The sequence below is a fragment of the Engystomops pustulosus genome, chromosome 4 (genome assembly GCF_040894005.1).
Source record: "Engystomops pustulosus chromosome 4, aEngPut4.maternal, whole genome shotgun sequence".
Taxonomy (NCBI): domain Eukaryota; kingdom Metazoa; phylum Chordata; class Amphibia; order Anura; family Leptodactylidae; genus Engystomops; species Engystomops pustulosus.
Genome location: NC_092414.1, coordinates 51,084,019 through 51,106,246, shown reverse-complemented (window position 1 = coordinate 51,106,246; position 22,228 = coordinate 51,084,019). Strand labels below are relative to the sequence as shown.

At 42.6% G+C, this 22,228-nt stretch overlaps 1 protein-coding gene across 1 annotated transcript in view; it reads right to left on the bottom strand.

Moving 5' to 3' along the window:
• GABRB2 (gamma-aminobutyric acid type A receptor subunit beta2) overlaps positions 1–22,228 on the bottom strand; it is a 233,196-nt gene that overhangs the window by 111,786 nt on the left and 99,182 nt on the right. The window contains exon 4 of the mRNA XM_072145899.1: positions 12,243–12,463. Within this exon, the coding sequence (XP_072002000.1) occupies positions 12,243–12,463 (221 nt within the window). The remainder of the gene's footprint in view (positions 1–12,242; positions 12,464–22,228) is intronic.

Sequence of the window (22,228 nt, the reverse complement as noted above, 5' to 3'; positions counted from 1 at the left end):
TTCTAAAAAAATACAGGATTTTAGGGAGGATCATCATTTTATACATGACCATTCTGCCCAGCCATGAGAATTCCTTTTTATGCATCACGTCCAACTCTTTTTGGAGGTTTTGTAGTAGTGGGTTAATATTTGTTTCTGCCATTTTATTTAACGGGGAGGTTAGATGGATACCGAGATAAGGGATGGTCGTTTTAGCCCATTGGAAGGGGAATTCCCTTTGTATTTGGGGTTTAAGTATGGGGTCAATGTGAAACCCTAGGATGGACGATTTAGATTCATTAATTTTATAGTATGAGGCTTGTCCGAATTGTTGAATTGTTTTGGTGATTTCCCTGAGTGACTGTAGTGGATTTGTAACAGCTAGTATTGTGTCATCCGCAAAGAGACCTATTTTATGCTGTCTACCCCCTACGGGGATGCCTTTTATCTCAAGGTTCATCCTTATGGTTTCTGCAAATGGTTCCATAATAAGTGTGAATATTAAAGGGGACAAGGGGCATCCTTGTCTCGTCCCATTGGTGATAGTGAAAGGGGCTGAGAGCACTCCGTTTGCCAACACCCTAGCTGATGGTTTACTATATAGAGATTGGATCGCAGATAGAATATGTCCTGAGAAACCGAATTTGTGGAGCGTAGAGAAGGCAAATTGCCAATTAATCCTGTCAAACGCCTTCTCTGCATCCAGAGTAAGGAGCAGAGAAGGCGTTTGAGAGGTCTCCATCACTGACATCAAGGTCACCATTCTTCTTGTTCCATCTGGAGCTTGTCGACCAGTAGTAAAACCTACTTGGTCATTGTGTACTAAATTGGGGAGAATGAGGAGTAATCTTTGTGCTATGGCCTTAGCATAAAGTTTGGTATCACAATTTAGGAGTGAAATCGGCCTGTAGTTGGCCGTGTTTTGCGGTGATTTCCCAGGTTTGGGGATTGTCACTATTGTAGCCTGGAGCATCTCAGGGGGAAGGGCCCCCATATTGCTTGCTTTGTTAAATATTTTTGGGAGGTAGGGTAAGAGAGTATCTTTAAAATTCTGGTAATATTCATTACTTAGGCCATCAGGACCCGGAGCCTTTTGTCTCTTCGCTTTCGTTATGATTTTCCCTAATTCCTCCTCTGTGAATGGAGAATTTAACTCCTCTAATTGAGTTACCGAAAGGGATGGAAGTTTTAGCTTCTCTAAAAAGGAGGTAATTGACTCTGTTGTGGGTTGAGGGGTATTGGGATCATCTTTAAGATTATAGAGCTGGCTATAGTAATCGCTAAAGCTATTTGCTATGTCCAACGGGTGAGTAACGTGGACAGACGGGTTTTTTAGGTCTTGAATGGAGGCAATTCTTGATTTTGCGGCCTTAGTTTTAACTTTGTTAGCCATTAACCTAGTAGGTTTATTGTATGCTGCGTAGTGTGTTGCTTTTCTGCTTGTTAGCATCTTATCATATTCCCCTATCATAAGAGATCTTATTTCTTGTCTCAATGAGAACAGTTTATCTTGCAGTGCATGTGTTTGGTTTACTAATAGCAGCTGTTCGGTGGCCTCCAGTTGTTTTATTACATTAGTTAGCTGTTCCTCTTTCTTTCTACGGTGTCTTGCCGCTTGTTCTTTCATGAATGCACTTATATTTAGTTTGTGAAGCGACCATAGGGAAAAAATATCCACCTCTGGAGTATCGTTGATTTTAAAATATTCTACTAGTTCTGTTTTAATTTGTTCCTTCTGAGTAGGGAGGGACATTAGAAAGGTGTTATTTCGCCACGGTCTGGGGTTCGTGGTTAATGGGTAAGGTGTTAGCTCTACCGTGATAGGTGAGTGATCTGACCAAGAGGTTGTATGGATTTCGGACGTTTTAACTATTGATAGGGTGTTTCTGTCTGTGAGGAAAAGGTCTATGCGAGAAAAGGAGTGGTGTCTAGGTGAGTAAAAGGTAAATTCTTTTGAGTTTGCATTCATACATCTAAATGTGTCGTATAGTTCCTGGGAGTGAATCCAGGGTCCTAGAGTCTGTGATGTACGTTGTCTTATGGCTGTGGTGTCTAAGGTATTATGAGGGATTAAGTTGAAGTCTCCTCCAATTAATAAGTTGCCTTTTTGTATCTTCCTAATTTTCTTTATTAACTTGTTCAAGAATCTAACCTGTGATGTGTTGGGTGCATACACATTAACCAACGTAAAGATAGCATTATTGATTTCGCACACTAGGATGGCATATCTGCCGTTTGGATCTAGAAATACTTCTAATTCCTTAAAAACCACTGAGTCTTTAATAGCTATCAAGACCCCAGCTGTTTTTTTAGGTCCATTGGCTGTATAAATATGTTGGAAATTTTTATGTGTCATTTTGGGAGCTTTTTGGCTCTTAAAATGGGTTTCCTGGGCAAACAGGACATCCGCGTGTGCTGAAATTGCATCCTTCCAAAATGCATATCTTTTATAAGGTACATTTAGCCCCTTGACATTTATAGATCTTATTTTAAGTGACATAGTCCCAAACTGATAGTAGTTCAGATTGTGTCCCCTTAGCATAGCATATAACAGAATAATTAATAAACATAACCATAACTCCGAGTGAAATTCCACTCAACATTTATAAAGTTCTGTTAGGCAGATTTCTAATGTACTTCCTGCCTTTTGTCTGAGGAAACAAAGTTCGCCTGCTATTTCGACCAACCTTCATGTATAGGCTTCATCTTCCTCGCCGCATCTCCTGCCATTCCTGCTGCACTTGGCTCGGACCTTTCCGCATTGTGTTCTCTTTTGTGGCTTTTACTTTCAATCCTAGGGTGTTGAGCATAGTAACTCCTTCTTCCGGATTTCGGATTATCACCAGCCTTCCTTCTTTATGTATTAGGAGCTTTGTTGGGTATCCCCATCTGTATTGAACTCCTGCTTCCCTGAGGATCGTGGTGATCGTGTGAAACTGCCTTCTTGTCTGGAGAGTTGCCTGTGATAGGTCAGCGTAAAGATGTATTTCTTCATATGGAGCTGGTAATTCTTTTAATTTACGAGCTGACATCATGAGAGCTTCTTTTGCATGATAGAAATGCATTCTTATTATAGAATCCCTCGGGGTCTCTTCTGGTATATTTTTAGGTCTAGGCAATCTGTGTGCCCTGTCGATAATCAAGTCCTGATCTGGCAAGTCAGGTAGTAGATCTTTTATTAGTTTAGCAATATACTGCTTAAGCTCTTTCTGGGTTACTGTTTCAGGGATCCCCCTAAATTTAACGTTATTCCACCTGTTGCGGTCTTCCAGGTCAGATAACTTATTCCTGAGCACTTGTACTTCATCCTCCAGATGATAATGACCGTCCACTAGTTCATTGTGGGATCCTATTAGTTCTCCCATTTTGCTTTCTACATGGTCAACTCTCCCTCCTAATTCCTCCATTGAGGAGTCCAGCTTATGGGCTAATGATGCCATATCAGCTTGAAAAGAGCCCCACAATCGCACCATCATCTCTTTCATGAAGGACTCTGACGCAGCCTGGCCAGTGGGATGGATGTTTGCAAAAGGGTCTATTATATCTCCCCCGATGTCTGAGGTAAGTATAGGTGTGCTTACCCCTTGTATCTCAAGTCTCGGGCGCTGCTTTGCCGGGCTGTTAGCCGGGGATCTCTGGTAGTTGTTTGTTCCCGCCTCGGCACTTTCTCCCGGCGCCATCTTGGATTGGGCCCGTTGTTCCAAGCCTTCACCTCCCGGACTGCTTCTCGGTGAAATTAGGCCTCTCTCCTCTCCTGCCTTCTCCCCTGCATCCGTGCGGCTAGAGAGTGGTGGACTTCTCCCGCTCCTGGAGTTGGCAGTGCTGGAACCCGAGGGAGAAGACCCTCCGGAGTGGCGGGAAGAGCCACTGCTGCGTGCGCTACCTCCCGGGAAGAAGTCCGTGAGTTTTTTCGGTCCCGGTTTGGACGCCTTGCGCCTGGTGACCATCTCCCTTTTGTGGTGAGGGGTTTTTGGCAAAAAAGAGCGGTGAGGGTGCTGTATTTTAGTCGCTTCTGAAGGTATTGAGACGGAGCTCAGGGATGTGCGTCCGTCTCGCTGCTCAGTCAGGCCACGCCCCCCCAAATACAGTTTTTTAAATGCTTTTGTAATACCTAAGTTTTCAGTTGTTTGTTTAATAAACCTTCTTAAATTTTACCTGGCTCCATGCCAGCATCTTCCTGAAAGTCCTGGGTGCGGCTGCATTTCAAAATGTAATGTCCGCATTCTAATTACCATCCCTCGGGCGCACCATTCATCTATATTCAAACCCCCCTCACATGACCCCCCCCATCCCACCCCCTCTTGACGTCGGCTCACTGCACAAACAAACCTTGGGCTTGCGCATTAAGCCTCCTATCTCTGTCATGTGCGGTAATAGCAAGCTTGCTGCTCACTGCACATGCATCTTTACACAGAGGGGAAGTAAGCAAACTGCCTAGATACACTGCATAGGGACGGGACGCATGACAGAGATAGAAGGCTCAACGCGAAAGTTTTGCTTGTGCAGTGAGCCAATGTGGGAGGGGGTTCTGTTGAATATAGATGAGTGGGGTGCCGAGGGAATTAACATTTTGCAATTCAGTCACCCCCGGACTTTCAGGAAGATGCTGGTGTGGAGCCAGGTAAAATTTAAGAAGGTTTATTAAACAAACAACTGAAGACTATTACAAAAGCATTTCTGCAATGCACTTACCAGTGTATATAATAATCTGTACCCAGTGAAATATAGCCCTCTAGTGACCGGTTCCCTTTAAATCATTTCTTCTGAGCTACAAATATAGACCAGAATAACTGCATAAAAAGTCTTGTTTCAAAATGTAGTTCCAGGCTCAAAGTAGAAGAAATAAAAGTAGGAAATTACACAAGATATAGTATAGCGAATATATTGTACTTACTATAATGTTTGGGTTGCAGACAATGAGTCATCTGAATTTAAGCAAATTGTAACCCCCTTCTCAGGATGACACTAGTTTTTGCAGTTCTCTTTTCATCAATAGTCATAATCGTTTCTCATTTTCATGAATGTACTATGACTATGGAAAATAGCATGTGAGACACAAGCAAATGTGTCAGTATCTGCTTTGAGCTTAATTACCACTGAATTAATAATAGCCTGTGGCGTACTAATTAACTATTTCAGGCCTAAGAAGTCACATAATGACCTAGATTGAAGTCATTACTAACTCTAGCTAAATGAACATTTTACAACTGGTAGTGTCATTTCCAGCACGGATACTGTTGGTATAATGATCAACTATAAATATAGCCCAAGCAGAAAACTCCTTTATAGCTCCCAAAGGTATAATTAGTTACCAGAAATTACCAGGAATGAGAAATTTATGGCAAAGAGGTCTGGGTTTTAGTCAAGCATTAAAGAAAGTTTGATTAAGGTTGTGTCGAATTTTGTAAAAATCTGAATTCAATTTATTTGACCATTTTGCATACAGCTCCTATGCATACCTAGGTGTTTCCATGATCACAGACTACAAGCAAACCTTGGGTGCAGCCTGATCCTACTTCCTGCTTACAGTTGGTCAGCAGGATAGGTAATGGATGCAATGTAATAAATTACTGGAGTTACTTGTAAAGATGAGCAAATTTACAGGCAATTGTATCTTTATGGTTTATTTTGGTTGAATCTTTCAAGATGGCAACTTGTCATTTATCCCAAAGCTGAAGGTATAGGGAATGGGAGAGGGACAAGAAAAAACATTTAAAAATGTAATTTAAAAAAAATTATGGAATAAGATTTTTTTTAACAAATCTGTGTTTAAGAGGGCAAGAGATAGTTACAATTTAAAGGGCACTTCACCTCACATTGTACCAAAAGGTCATATGATTAGTGTGACATTTGGGGCTACAGACCTCTTAAAGTGAACATACGCATTAAAACATTGCATAAGAATAAACATTGACATGGATTTGTCTTTTAAATGTAAAGTTTGTATGGTCACATCATGACCCCTTAAGAAGCTAAAGGTTAATTGTTCAGGGTGGGATAGAGATAGTTGCTTATTTAATCGATATATTAATGATGCTGGCTCTTTGTGCTCTGCATAATTCTATCAAGAACCATTGAAAAAAATGTTTAAATGCATTGGCGTCACATGGGGCTTCTGTAATACAATATTAACATCTTGTGCAAGCTCTTGTGCTGGAGCATTTCCAGAGAGTCAGTTTAGAAGGCACCGGCTCCTGAGGATGGAGGCCTAAATAGATGAGCAGAGAGCAAATAAACTCCACATAATAATTTGCAGCTCATCTGAAATTAAAGAGTCTATTGATTTTAGTGACCTAAAGTGACAGGCAGTGGAGATGTTAGAAACTCCATCAACGTTATAGGAATATCAGTGAACATTGAAAATCAAATTTAAATTATGTGGTTGAAGCAGGAAGATCTATTCATAATATGAGGAATGGAAGACTATGGCAAATTTCTCCTGGCTAAGAGTCAAGACAGCGCAAGCTGGCAAAATGTATATTTATCCCAAAAGAAAATAATCATAAAACTTGTGTACACTTATTATCATACAATGCAATTTTAAAACATTAATTCATTAATGAAAAAAACATCACACATCTTACAGTCCCTACTGCTCTCTGCAGCCACAACAGTACTGCTGTGACATAAATCTTATTAGAGTCTTATGTGAAGCACATGACTACTAAATTACAGACCATCTGAGTGTGGATACAGAAGTGGAAAAGGATATACATATTAAATTTTGTACTTTGAACTTTTGGCACTAGCTGTCAGGAATACAGGAATAGACCAGTGTTCCCACTGGTGCACAGAACACTCACACAGGTCTGAGACGGGGAAAGCGGGATAACACTAGGAGGTCACGATACTGAGGGACAAACAACGTTATATATACAGGTCTTCAGGAGGGATATACACAGGTCAAGATCAAGCAGGTTATATACAGATCAGGTCAAGATCAAGCGGATTATATACAGGTCAGGTCCAGATACAGGCATACAAGCGGAGACAAACAAACCAGGTAAAAACCAAGATGGCTGCAAAGGTACAGAATACAAAATAAGATAGCAAGAGCACTAGATACAGAGGTAAAACTTGTAATAACCAGCCAGGACTGATGGGAATTGGCAGGTATATAAGGCCGTTCCCAGACACACCTCCAGCAGCCACTTGGGGAACTGTCCATCAGGCTAGTAACCGTTGCTGGGCAGGACTAAAATGCAAGGAGCAGGGTATGGCTCAATTAATCCAAAACCAAACCAAAATATATACTACCTGGCCCAATATAATCCAGATATGGTCTGGGTTTATATCTAACTAATGCTGATGGCAGACTCTGTTTCACTGAGGCTTGGAATATAGGACTTTCAGACATTCAGGATTGTGAGTGTTGTGCCGTACTGGAGATTCATGGGACTCATTTACTAAGGGTCACGCTGCTCACTTTTGTCAGAATGTGCACCATTTTCGGGGATTGCATGGATTGAACAGGTAGTTAAAAGATCTCTGTGCTGAGATTGTGTCGCGCGTGATAGTTTTTTGGCGCAGCTGTGCTGCTTCCATGTGACACAAGTCAGGGGGCATGCCATTGGACAATCCGACTGACTCGGACTGAGCGCAGGATTTAAGTTTCAAATTGTGTCGCAAGACAATGCATTCACATACACCAGGAAGAAGAAGGGGAACTCTGTCAGACCTGAGCTAGAAAGCGACAAATGCAGGATATCGGGCGCATGATCTTAGTCGCGGCACAATGCATTATCAGCGGACAATGCACTTTCTGTGAACTACAGGGGGAATGTAAGTAAATGTGCCCAATTACTGTTTAAATGCCATTCGCAAAGTCTAGTGTCGCAGCGCTAACATGCCATCATGGGGGAACGACAAACCTCACCAAAATGGCAACGTTTACACTGCTGGTATCCAAGTGCTGGCATGGGGCATACGATTTAAATGTTGCTGCCAGAAACAATTGTTGGGGTTACTATTATTAATAGTCAGAACGGAATTAAAAAACAAATAAAAACTGATATTGTTTATTAGATAACAATAACATCTTGATGTGGATTCTCTGCTCTGAAGCTGCATTTCTCAGAATGACCTCTTTGACTAAATGCAGATATAAATATAAATGCGATAATAAATAAGGCTTCATCCTCATATTAAGGATTTCTTTTATGGATGCTCTATATCAGTGATGGCGAACCTTTTAGAGAACGAGTGCCCAAACTACAACAAAGACCCGCTTATTTATCGCAAAGTGCCAACACAGAAATTTAATTTGTGATTTACACTCCCTTCTCTGTCACAGATTTCATTGATACCAGCACCCTGAGGACACCAATAAAGCAGAAAATAGTCCCAGATACAGCTGTCACTTTAAAATGGCTCTGTGCACAGCAAGTCCTGGAATGTCTGGGACTGCAGGAAGATACCTGGAGTCATCTTTGGTGATGGCCTGAGTGCCCACAGAAAGGGCTCTGAGTGCCACCTCTGGCACCAGTGCCATAGGTTAGCCGTCACTGCTCTATATGGAGGCTGTCAGGATTTCAGATAGATATTTATTCTGTCAAGGCAGGTAAGTATACAGACATATGAGTATCATGGAACAGGCACATAATTAGGGGACAAGCTCAGGAACAAGGTGCAGGCTCTGATACAAGGTTCATAGTACAGGAAGCAGGGAATTGGATTATATTAGGATACAGGCTTCTAGATTATATCAGCATAAGGTGTTCAAGATACAGAATCAGAATACAGGGTCCCAGATACAGATTTAGGATATGGGGTTCCAAATAAAGATTCTGGATATGAGGTTGCAGATACAGGTTCATGATATGGGAAAACATGCAGGATTATCACTAGTTACAGAAGTACTGGATCATGCAAAGGTGCACAGTCCCAAGACTGAATTTTAGCTTCCATCTCAGCCATACTAAAAAAGCCTATTTTACAGTCAGTTCAGGAGACTTTACAAAGACAAGCTACAATTTGAAACTAAAGCAAGAGAATTAAGTGCCAGACTGATGCACAAAGGGTCATTGATAGAAAGGGCCCTCCTCCAAAGTCCGTCAAGTCCCATGGAATGCGATATTAAAAGCAAGAAAATCTCAAAAGAAAGATAATAAAGATAATAGAAGATATGCATTCCCTTTTGTTTTCAGCCCTTCTGATTTGAGTGAGGTCACTGCATGTAGACCATTGATATATATTTTAGACATGACACCACACTCATGACCCACTTCTCCACTCCAAGACAAACAGGGCTACAGAAAAGTGTTCTGTTGGGCAACTTTAGGAGTGGAATGTAATTTCTGTAGGTGCTATTTCCTGGAGATGAAATTAAACTTAGGGGCAATATGAATGTAGTACAGGCCTATGTAACTTACATGTCATACTTTGTGGTATATGTAGTATTTTTCACTACAATAGGTACTACATAGGTAAGATAAGTAGGAATGTGTTCATCAGATTCAGGAAACACAACAACTTTATCAGTTCAGGAAGAGGTTGTCCCCGTCTGATTGAACATATTGGAGAACGCCATTACAGTAACCCAGAGGTACTTAAATTTGCTGGCTTAATTTTTGTGGAAAAAAACCAACAGGAAGTCAAGAAGTCAGGCTTCTCTTGAGGTTTTATTGCTTTACAACAGATTGGGTTAAAAGATTAAATGAATCCCAATGTATATGTGATCTAAGAGATCATCTTTAAGGTGTGAATTTGTGTATTTGGTGCTTTGAATTACTTTATAATCGGCTTGTATTCGAAAAGAAGAAAAAAGAAATACATGTGCTTGATCTTTGCATAGATATAGGTTAAGGATATCCCCATATCTACTTTTTAACCCCTTTCCATTTCTTATGCTTCATTCATACAACATTCATCAGGACGTATATATATGGCCACAAGCTCTTAATAGGTCGCAATAGGCTCCCGGTACGATGCCACACATGTGCCATGCACCATGTTTCCCAATGGAGAGGGGAGGAGTGTGCAGCGCTCACCCATCCTCCACTCCAGGGCACGTCCCATATGCCCATCTGTCTGTGGCCAGACGGGCATTTGTTCATGTGAATGTAGCCTTAGTCTGAATGTAGCCATTGTCACACTATATGGCTTTATATGTTCTCATTGCAAGGGGTTTGTATAATATTCCTCTGGCAACCTTCACCCCACTCGGATGATGTGAGATAGAGTGCTTAGACATGCAAAATGGGTGCCTTTTCCTTTCACCTCGCTCCGCTTGTTCTATGTTTTTGTAAAGTCTTTCAGCTAGATTCGGCGAGTGCCGATCTGTGCCCTACTTCTATACCTATTACTGCACTGTGCACCGCTGGGAGTTCTTGAATTTCTCCTCCTTTGCTTGGCATGCAAATTCTCTCCAGAACGTTAGTTCTGCATAGTCAACACACTACATCGGTAGTGCCAGGCTTTTTTCCTTCTCCTATCGTCTCTCTTAGTATGTTGCCAAGACAAACATTAATAAGATCACAAAATTAGGTTTGAAAAATCCTAACAATAAAATTAAACCATAAAAGCAATAGACTAGAAATAATTTTGAAACAGAAATTTGATTCTACTTCTTCGTTGAAATTTTCCTCTGAAGTAAATTGTCATTGAGTACTGACCATAACATCAAAGATGTTTTAAGTAACATTCCCCCCTTCACATTGATCAGGGGGGCACTGATGCATTGCCATGAAGACATTGTTAACCATATGATGAATGTTTTCATTTTATGTCACACACAGATATATATGTCATATGTACAAGACATACACCACGTATATAAAAATAGAAAATAGCAGCACTCCAAGATTCCAAAAATGAGAAAAAGTATACGTTTATTCCCACATGTCAGCTTGAATCTTGGAGTGCTGCTGTTTTCTAGTTTTTATACCTTGGATGGACTATTTGTCAAAGCTCTAGGCTGTGCACCCGAGTACATTTTTTAAGTCACATGTGCTGCTTGTTTCTTTTCTCTGTATAGTGATATATATTTATATAATTTAGATATTATCCAAATTGTACTGGTTTACAGTATAGTAACATGTTATGTTACATATATATGTTGTAAACGGCACAAAAATGCCAAAATAGGTGTTTTTTATTCATCCTGTCCAGAAAGAGTAAAATTCAATCAATCAATTAATTATTGTTGCCCTAAATAGACACCATTAAAGAGTACAACTTTTAGTGAAATAGTTAGGGTAATGTATTTGCAATTGTTGAGGAATACATTTGGGATTTCTTCAATGTGGATAATGGGCCAATTTTTTATATCCCTGAACTCTCCCTTAAAAACACAGCTCTGACACAACTGTCCCAACCAGGGGCTAACTAGGAGAGCTAGAGCCCCATAGCAGGCTTCACAATGGGGCCGCCCTACACGCTCACACATATACACACATTTATACACTCATGAGCACACATTTATGATGCTGACCGCATGGTAGGAATTAGAGATGAGACATAATAATAATAATAAATAATAATAACCTTTATATAGCATCATCAAATTCCGTGACGCTTTACAAATCTAGTCCTGTCTTTCTGCTGTCCCCTCCACCTCCCTAACTTATTATTCTATACAATGTACAGCATAATAGGTGTATAATAGTGCACGTCCTCTATTCCTTAGTGTGTCAGGTCAGATGCTGGGGCCCCCTGACACTGCGGGCCCCATAGCAGCTGCCATGGCTGCTACCACTGTAGTTACTCCCCTGATCTGTACACTCAGGCAGAAAACAAACAGTGGAGATCAGGTGGCATCTATAGGGAAGACCCCACAAACATCACTAATGATGGACTGAAGGTGCAGATTTTAAACTTATTGTTATCAAAAACTACTTTACAGCAGCATTTAGTTAAATTTGAGTGTGGAATCAAACTGCAGTGGAATGGGTTTCTTTTAAAAAAAATGCTATGGGCATTTTACCTCTATAAACACCTTTGAAAACTCATATTACATTGATATTATGCACATCATATCCTTCATACGGAATTAGTTATTCTAATAAATAGAATGGAATTGTTATAAAAACACATCCATTAGTCTTCCTCATTTTCTGCCAAGTAGAAAATATTACAGTACTTTTTAAAGTTTTCAGAGAAATTCCATAATATATTCAGTCATTTCCCATAGACACGCTGATAACGCAACATTGCAATGTCAAGATTGGAATTAAGTACTTAATATGCAAAGGGTTATTATGTTTGATAATGAACTTAATGTGCCAAAATGTACAATCAAGTAAGAGTATTTGTTACAGACTGACCTTAGGCCGTACAGCACTGTGCCATCAGGATGAAGACGAATCATTCTATTCTTCACTGTAACACCATGCACAAAAGATTTCTTGTCATTTAAAAAGTATGTATCTGGAACCCAGAGCTGATCCGCCACTCTATTGTCCAAGGTCAAATTTAAAGGAATCACTGAATAAGAAAGTCTTTTATCCCTCCAAGCCTGCTGAAAGTACATTGTCAGTGTGTAGTCCTGAAAGAAAAAAACACAGACAATAACTCATTTTCATACATTTTCCTAGTGTTATTGCATTGCAGAGAGAACACAGTTTTATCATGTCCTTCAAGGTCTAGAACAACTCGTGAATGGCTGAACAAATTATTCAACTTTCTTCCTTCTGAAATATTGGAATTTTTTTAAACTGAATCCATCCCTGAATTCCTTGTAGATAATCCTGTGTGGTCTGACTGTAAGGAATATATTCCCACATTCATTTTTAAATTATTCCATAAATAATGACAGTGCAACACTTTATATAGACAGAGAAAGGGACATGTATTCATCTCTAGCTGGCCAGCAATACACATGTACAGAACTGAACCCATGCTGCTAGAGTTTAAGGAGTAAAGATAACAAAAGAAAAATCTGCATGTGTGAATGTAACCATACAGAGATTTATGTAAATATGCAGATATTTTGGAACAATGTGACAGGAGGCTGGCATATCTGGTTATATGGTATTTTATAATTTGTTTTTTCTTCCGTCGATGTAATGCCCACATTCAACCCCTCAAACTATGATATTACAGAACAATTCCAATTCCTGAGTATTAGTTATATGGATGCTTAGAAAATTATAAGTAGAAGTTGTGATGTAAACATAGATTGTAAAGTCACCAGTGTACTCAAGGATATCAGTGTACCGTAAAACTCCCCACAACAGACCTGACTAGCCCTAGTCAAAACAAATCAACCATGAAGATGGTCCCTACATACTCCAAAGTGCAGACACAAAACAAGACAGTTAAACATAATAAGGGTGGTAAACAATTCGGGTCACAACTAAGATACCATATACGGTACTGAATCACAAAACTAATAGGATTGTCAAGAGCAAACATCAGCAAGCAGAAGGACAGAAGTATAGCAAGTACAGTGAGATTAATAGAGCTAGCAAGATGATATAACCAGTTACGAATATATCACACAGGGGGTATTAATCAGAGTAAGATGTCTGCAGGTGAAAGGGGTAGAGCTCTGAGCATGTAAACTATTGCTGGACCAGAGCAAAGTGTGGTATATGTAAGCCTAGCTACTAGTGCACTGTTCAGTCTGTCAACTGCAGTGAAGCGGAAGAAGCATCTTCTCAGACTGTCCCTATGAACAAAGGAAGACTCCTGATGCAGCCGTTATGTTACTAATGCGCCTGAGTTTTGCCGACAGTCTGCTATCACCAACTGTCTGCAATAAACGGGAGGGAACAAGTGGTGACTATAGAGTACCGCTGCATTCACACGGCTGTACGAAACCTGACGTGTATACGGGCATATATACGGGCAGAATCCGTCATCATTCATTCCTATTGGCAATGCTCTGATACTTGTTGGCGTATATACGTCCCCCAAACACGGCAAAGGGCAAACATCGCCCTACGTGCTGCACCGTACCATTCCATAGCCGGGAGAAAGATAGGACATGTGACCTCGTTCTAGTGGGTCCGTACGCTATTAGGTGCATCATCAAAGGTGCGGTGCTGGTGAGTTATGTGGGCTATGCCTGCCAGTCTGGGTGCTGGGGAGTAAATGTGTCTTGGTCCCTGCTGGTGCTGTGTTGCAGTGGCAGTGGATGTCAGGTGATGCTACACACAATAGCGTAGGGACCCACTAGAACGAGAGCACCATTAAGTGGTAAGTGGGCTTGTGCCATTTGATCAAAATGCAATTAAATATTGGCCTTTTGATCATTTGTAAATGTAGCCTAGCACCTAATGTGCGTATGTGCGGTCCAGTTTTTCTTTTCCCATGTCTTTCTGACATTACATAGTGATATAATATAGTTCAGTAACTTTATACATACAAAGTAGCTCATTTATTTATTACAATTTTGAGAAAAGGACCTAATTGTCTTCTCTCTTCACATATCTACACTAAACTGCAGCTAATGTACAAATAGATAATTATTATTTTCAACTTATTCAGATAAATATGAATCCTACCAACTGGAAGATGCTATAAATGCTGCCCTAATTCCAGTATTGTATTGTCAGCTGGCAAAACCTAAATATAATGTCTTAAGGAAATAAATTACTGGGCAACTGGGACTATAAGTGGACTGGCCACCTACTATATCTCAATTTCTGATCTGTTCACATTAGATGGCAAAAACACTGACAACCAATTGGAAATATACAAACAGGTTATTATTTATAGCAAAATGAATGGCTAGTGAATAGCCTGTAAACTCTCAGATAAAAGCTGCACATCCTTCTTTAGAAAGTATAAATGATGACACATCACATATCCACAGGCTTCCTGAGTTTTTTTTTTTCTTCAAGCAAAATAATTAATCATAGAAAGTTTTAATCACAGCAGACTAAATCCACTGCCAATGGGTTCCAGCTCACAGAATCTGAAGGGCTGTCTCAAATTAATTACATATCCGAGACAGTATCAAGTTGATGTCACAGCAGACCCCCCTCCCCCCTTCAGATCCAATTACAACACATTAAAGCTGTGCGGAACTGTAAATACAAAAACATGAAACTCCACAATGTTACCTGGAGCACTTCATATTAACACACCAGATCAGAAATGTCAATCGTTTGCAGTTTTGTTTGTATAACACATGTGTAAAGACTACAGCATATCCTAAAACTTAGAGTTGGTATAATTTCTCAATTTTTATCCTTAAATTTCCTAAATTGGCAACTATGTATTTCCATCCTCTGTGACATTGGGATACAAAATCGACTGTAAAACATTGTTATAGTAGATTCCCCAGACTTGTGTGGCCTAATTGGAAGTCCTTAGGGGAGATTTATCATTAGTTTTCTTTAAAATATTAGTGCCAAAAGATGTTGCGCAACAACGTTTTTGCACATATTTTGCGACTTTTCCATATGTGCACCACAACTTGTGGTGTACTGTTTATTTAATGGATTCGCTGTATTTATCTAACCAATCCAGCTGTTTAGACTAAAGTATGTTGTACTGGCCATCGGCGACTTGTCATCTGCAATAAATTGTGCAAAAGCTCGCCTGGTCTTAGGTGGTGAACTTGGCAGAGAGAAGCAGGACAACCAACATTGCAACTTTTTTTGCACAAAAAATAGCTGCTTTTTTTAAATGTTGCATCCTCCACACCAGGTAGCAATGTTAGATTAACAGGCACAGGAGTACCATAACAAAAGGAAAAATACTCCTAAGATAAATCAGTTAATTATTTAATAATAGGACTGGCAGGAAAACTAGAAAGAGAAATCAGCCCGATTTCTTTTTGATGGACCAGGGTACCCTACCTCTCTGTACATGAACCTGTAGAAATTAGCACCCATATTGGTTACATACAAGATAGGGTCTGTAGGTTTGTTCTTAAGTTGAGTTTGTATGTAAGTCGGAACTGTATATTTTATCATTGTAATCCCAGCCAGAATTTTTTTGCTCTCTGTGACAATTGGATTTTAAAAATGTTGGGTTGTCATAAGAATCAATATTAACACTAAAGCTTCATTGCAGACACCTGTGATAACTGTTACAGCTGTTTATTGGGGACCGCCTGTATTTATGACCATCAATAACTACCAATCAACTCTAAAGCTTATTATTAGAGATGAGCGAACATACTCGTCCGAGCTTGATGCTCGTTCGAGCATTAGCGTACTCGAAACTGCTCGTTGCTCGGACGAATACTTCGCCCGCTCGAGAAAATGGCATCTCCCGCCGTTTTGCTTTTTGGCGGCCAGAAACAGAGCCAATCACAAGCCAGGAGACTCTGCACTCCACCCAGCATGACGTGGTACCCTTACACGTCGATAGCAGTGGTTGGCTGGCCAGATCAGGTGACCCTGGAATAGACTAGCCCCTGCCCGCGCTGCTCGGATCATTCTGTGTCTGGATGCCGCTAGGGAGAGAGCTGCTGCTGGTCAGGGAAAGCGTTAGGGTGTTCTATTAGAATAGTGTTAGGCAGGAGTGATTCTACAAGAACCCAACAGCCCTTCTTAGGGCTACAATAACGTTATACATTTTTTTTTTTTTATTTGCTTGCGGCTGGGCTTGCTGGCATTAGTAGTGCAACTAGTACCATATTGTGAGGAATTTGCAGGGGGACTTGCTACCGTTGTGTTTAGCTCTTAGTGACACACATATCCACCTCAAACACCAAAGTGGGACAATTTATTAGGGGTTTGATTAGAATTAGGCACAGTCTGCTGATTTTTTTTTTTTTACCTTTATTTCATTTTATAGCTCAAACTCATCTTGCAAAGCAGTGTGCTTTCAGTGTAGGCTACAAAATAGCCATAGGAGAACCCCAACGGCTTACTTAGGCCTACAATAGCGTTATATTTTCCTTTTTTTTGTTTGCTTGTGGCTGGGCTTCCTGGCATTAGTAGTGCAGCTAGTACCATATTGTGAGGAATTTGCTGGGAGACCTGCGACCGTTGTGTTTAGCTCTTAGTGACACGCATATCCACCTCAAACACCGAAGTGGGACAATTTATTAAGGGTTTGATTAGAATTAGGCAGAGTCTGCTGATTTATTTTTTTTTTACCTTTATTTCATTTTATAGCTCAAACTCATCTTGCAAAGCAGTGTGCTTTCATTGTAGGCTACAAAATAGCCATAGGAGAACCCCAACGGCTTACTTAGGCCTACAATAGCGTTATATTTTCCTTTTTTTTGTTTGCTTGTGGCTGGGCTTGCTGGTATTAGTAGTGCAGCTAGTTCCATATCTTGAGGAATTTGCTGGGAGACCTGCGACCGTTGTGTTTAGCTCTTAGTGACACGCATATCCACCTCAAACACCGAAGTGGGACAATTTATTAGGGGTTTGATTAGAATTAGGCAGAGTCTGCTGATTTATTTATTTTTTTTACCTTTATTTCATTTTATAGCTTAAACTCATCTTGCAAAGCAGTGTGCTTTCAGTGTAGGCTACAAAATAGCCATAGGAGAATCCCAACGGCTTACTTAGGCCTACAAAAGCGTTATATTTTCCTTTTTTTTGTTTGCTTGTGGCTGGGCTTGCTGGCATTAGTAGTGCAGCTAGTACCATATTGTGAGGAATTTGCTGGGAGACCTGCGACCGTTGTGTTTAGCTCTTAGTGACACGCATATCCACCTCAAACACCGAAGTGGGACAATTTATTAGGGGTTTGATTAGAATTAGACAGAGTCTGCTGATTTATTTTTTTTTTACCTTTATTTCATTTTATAGCTCAAAGTAATCCAGTTGTGTGCTGTCAGTGTAGGTTAGAAACTAGCCATAGCAATAGGATAGCATCGTTTTGTTAAAAAAAATAAAAAAAAATAAACACAAAAAAAAATAAAATTAAAAGTTTACACTTTAATTTGGAAAATGTTTAACCTGAGGGCTAGGGGTAGAGGACGAGGGCGTGGACGTGGGCGTCCAACTACTGCAGGGGTCAGAGGCCGTGGTCCTGGGCGGGGTGAGACACCACCTGCTGATGAGGGAGCAGGGGAATGCCGCAGAGCTACACTCCCTAGGTTCATCATGTCTCAAGTTACTGGGACTCGTGGTAGAGCACTGTTGAGGCCAGAATAGTGCGAAGAGGTGATGTCGTGGATTGCGGACAATGCTTCTAGCCATTTGTCCACCAGTCAGTCTTCCACGCAGTCCACCCATGTCACCGAAATCAGCACTCTTCCAGCTCCTGCACCTCAGCCTCCTTCCCCCCAGTCTGCCCCGTCCCAGCAAAATTTGGCATTTGAACTCTGAGGAACAGTTTTCTAGACCCTTCCCACAGTCACAAACCACTTGTCCAGTTGCTGCTGAGCAATTTTCCGATGCCCAGGTTTTCCACCAGTGGCAGTCTGTGGGTGATGATTACGTAGTGGAAGAAGTGTGTAAAGAGGTGTCGGACGATGAGGAGACACGGTTGTCAGACAGTGGGGAAGTTGTTGTCAGGGCAGGAAGTCCGAGGGGGGAGCAGACTGAGGGATCGGAGGATGATGAGGTGACAGACCCAAGCTGGGTTGATAGGCCGGGTGAACACAGTGCTTCTGAGACGGAGGCGAGTCCTATAGCAGAACAGGTTGGAAGAGGCAGTGGTGGGGCCAGACGGAGAGGCAGGGCCAGAGCTGGTGCATCAGCGCCAAATGTTGCCCGTAGTCAAGCTCCAGTGGCGAGGGCTAGATTTTTAGAAGTCTGGAGGTTCTTTAAAGAAACACCGGATGACCGACGGACTGTGGTGTGCAACCTTTGCCAAACCAGGATCAGCAGGGGTTCCACCACTACTAGCTTAACTACCACCAGTATGCGCAGGCATATGAATGCTAAACACCCCACTCAATGGCGCCAAGCCCGTTCAGCTCCGGCCGGGCACACCACTGCTCCTTCCCCTGTGTCATCTGCTAGTCAGCCCCCTGCCCAGGACCCCGGCCCAAACACCTCCTGTGCGAAAACCACATCTTCGCCTCCACGATCCTCCACAGCATCCACCAGCGTTCAGCTCTCCATACCCCAGACACTGGAGCGCAAAAGGAAGTATATCGCAACCCACCCACACGCCCAAGCCCTCAATGTCCACATCTCCAAGTTGCTTAGCCTGGAGATGCTGCCCTATAGGCTGGTAGAGACCGAGGCCTTTCGAAACCTCATGGCGGCGGCCGCCCCTCGGTATTCGGTCCCCAGCCGCCACTACTTTTCCCGATGTGCCGTCCCAGCCCTGCACAAGCACGTGTCAGAGAACATCATCCGTGCCCTGACCAACGCCGTTTCTGACAAGGTCCACCTGACCACGGACACGTGGACGAGTGCTGCCGGGCAGGGCCACTATATATCGCTGACGGCACATTGGGTTAACTTGGTGGAGGCTGGGACCGAGTCTGACCCTGGGGCTGCTCATATACTGCCGACGCCGAGGATTGCGGGGCCTACCTCGGTCCAGGTCTCAAAGGCCTACTATGACTCCTCCTTCTCCCACCCCTCCTCCACCTCCTCCTCCTCCGAATTACCATCCGTGGGCATGGTGCCATCAGTCGGTAGCTCTAGGCACAGCAGCAGTGCCATCGCTAAGCGACAGCAGGCGGTGCTCAAACTGCTGAGCCTTGGCGATAAAAGGCACACCGCCCAAGAGCTATTACAGGGCATCACGGCGACTGATCTGTGGCTGGCAACGCTGAACCTGAAGCCAGGCATGCTTGTGTGTGACAACGGCCGTAACCTAGTGGCGGCTCTGCAACTCGGCAGACTGACACATGTGCCATGCCTGGCCCATGTGTTAAATCTCATAAATCAGCGTTTCCTCAAGACATACCCCAATCTGTCTGATTTGCTCACGAAGGTGCGCCGCATCTGTGCGCATTTCAGGAAGTCCAGCACAGATGCTGCCACTCTCAGGGCAGCGCAGCGCCGCCTCCAACTGCCCGCTCACCGACTGTTGTGCAACGTGCCCACGAGGTGGAATTCAACATTAACCATGTTATCCAGAGTTTACCAGCAGCGCAGAGCGATTGTAGACTGCCAGATGTCAACTTCCACCAGAACTGGTAGTCAGATCAGTCAGCTTCCTCAAGTCTACAATGAGGAGTGGACGTGGATGTCTGATATCTGTCAGGTGCTGAGTAACTTTGAGGAGTCAACACAGATGGTCAGTGGCGATGCCGCCATCATCAGCCTCACCATCCCGCTGCTTGGCCTGTTGAAAAACTCTCTGGTCAGCATGAAGTCGGAAGCTTTGCGCTCGTCACAAGATTCCCTTGTTGATAGCCAAAGCACCCTTAGGTCTGTTTCTCAGCGCATATCGGAGGAGGGTGTGGAGGAGGATGAGGAGGAGAATGTTGGCAAGACAATGAGGGGACCATTGTTTAGTCCTTCACTGTTCAGCGTGTATGGGCAGAAGAAGAGGAGTTGGAGGAGTTGGGTGAGGAGGAAATGGGCAGTCAGGCCAGTGAGGGGAGTGAATTCTTGCGCGTTGGGACTCTGGCGCATATGGCAGATTTCATGCTAGGCTGCCTATCCCGTGACCCTCGCGTTCAAAGAATTTATTCCAGTACCGATTACTGGGTATTCACTCTCCTGGACCCAGGGTACAAGCAAAATCTTTCCACTCTCATCCCTGGAGAGGAAAGGAGTGTGAAAATGCATGAATACCAGCAGGCCCTGGTGCACAAGCTGAAACAGTATTTCCCTTCTGACAGCGCTAGCGGCAGAGGGCGTACTTCTGCGGGACAAGTAGCGAGGGAGAGTAGGCGAGCAGACAGCTTTTCCAGCACTGGCAGGGGTACGCTTTACAAGGCCTTTGCCAGTTTTATGTCACCCCAGCAAGACACTGTCACCTGTCCCCAGTCTCGGCAGAGTAGGGCTGATCTTTACAGAAAGATGGTGAGGGAGTACGTAGCTGACCATACCATCGTCCTAAATGATCACACAGCTCCCTACAACTACTGGGTTTCAAAGCTGGACATGTGGCACGAACTGGCGCTGTACGCCTTGGAGGTTCTTGCCTGCCCTGCCGCTAGCGTCTTGTCCGAGCGGGTTTTCAGTGCAGCTGGTGGCATCATCACCGATAAGCGTACACGCCTGTCGACTGACAGCGCTGACAGGCTGACGCTTATCAAGATGAATAAAGCCTGGATTTCTCCGGATTTCATTCTCCACCAGGTGAAAGAAGCTCAACCTGAATAATTTATCCACTCCTCCTCCTCATTGTCCTCCTTCTCCTCATCTTTGTACACTAAAGCAGAGGAAACTGGCTATTTTTTGCCAGGGCCACCTGGCTCTAGCTATAGTACTCTATGTATTTAATTTTTCTGGAGGGCCACCTACCCGGTCCTCTGTTTTAAGCAATTTTTGGGAGTGCCACATACAGGCACTCAATCTATGTAATTTTTCTGGAGGACCAGCTACCTGCTCCTCTGGTTTGAAAACTTTTTTGGACTGCCACATATAGGCACTCAATTTATTTAATTTTTCTGGAGGACCACCTACCTGCTCCTCTGGTTTGAAAACTTTTTTGGACTGCCACATACAGGCACTATCCAAATTAAATTGTCTCCATAGCAGCCTCCACATGTCGTCTTTTTAGCCGGCTCCACACGTTGTCTCCATTGCTACCTCCACACGTCATCGCCATAGCTGCCTCCAAAAGTCGTCCATATAGCTGCCTCCATACATTGTCTCCTTATCAAACGAACTGTGTCAGGCAGAATTTTGGGTTGTTTTCATGGATTCCACATCAAACTTGTTAACTTTGTCGCCACCCTGCTGTGTAATCCACAAAATATACTGGCAAACTTTTATCATTTACCGATATTATTTCAGCGCTTCTTGCGCATCTGTTTACATTCCCCCCACCCGCCATATCCCAAACTTATAAGAACGCTACTACACTTGATCTTATACAAAACGTTCTTAGAAGTGCTGTTTGGGGAGTAGCCTAGAGACAGGGGCTTGGATTGGCGAAAGCTCGCCTGGCAGCGGAGCGCCAGCTCCATCTCAAGATCCAACTAACATAGTTTTAACTGCAGCACCTTTAATCTACTACTAGTTCACTGCCTCCATACATCGTCCCCTTATCAAACGAGCTGTGTTGGGCAGAATTTTGGGTTGTTTTCATGGCTTCCACATCAAACTTGTTAACTTTGTCGCCACCCTGCTGTGTAATCCACAAAATATACTGGCAAACTTTTATCATTTACCAATATTATTTCTGCGCTTCTTGCGCATCTGTTTACATTCCCCTCACCCGCCATATCCTAAACTTATAAGAACGCTACTACACTTGATCTTATACAAAAGGTTCTTAGAAGTGCTGTTTGGGGAGTAGCCTAGAGACA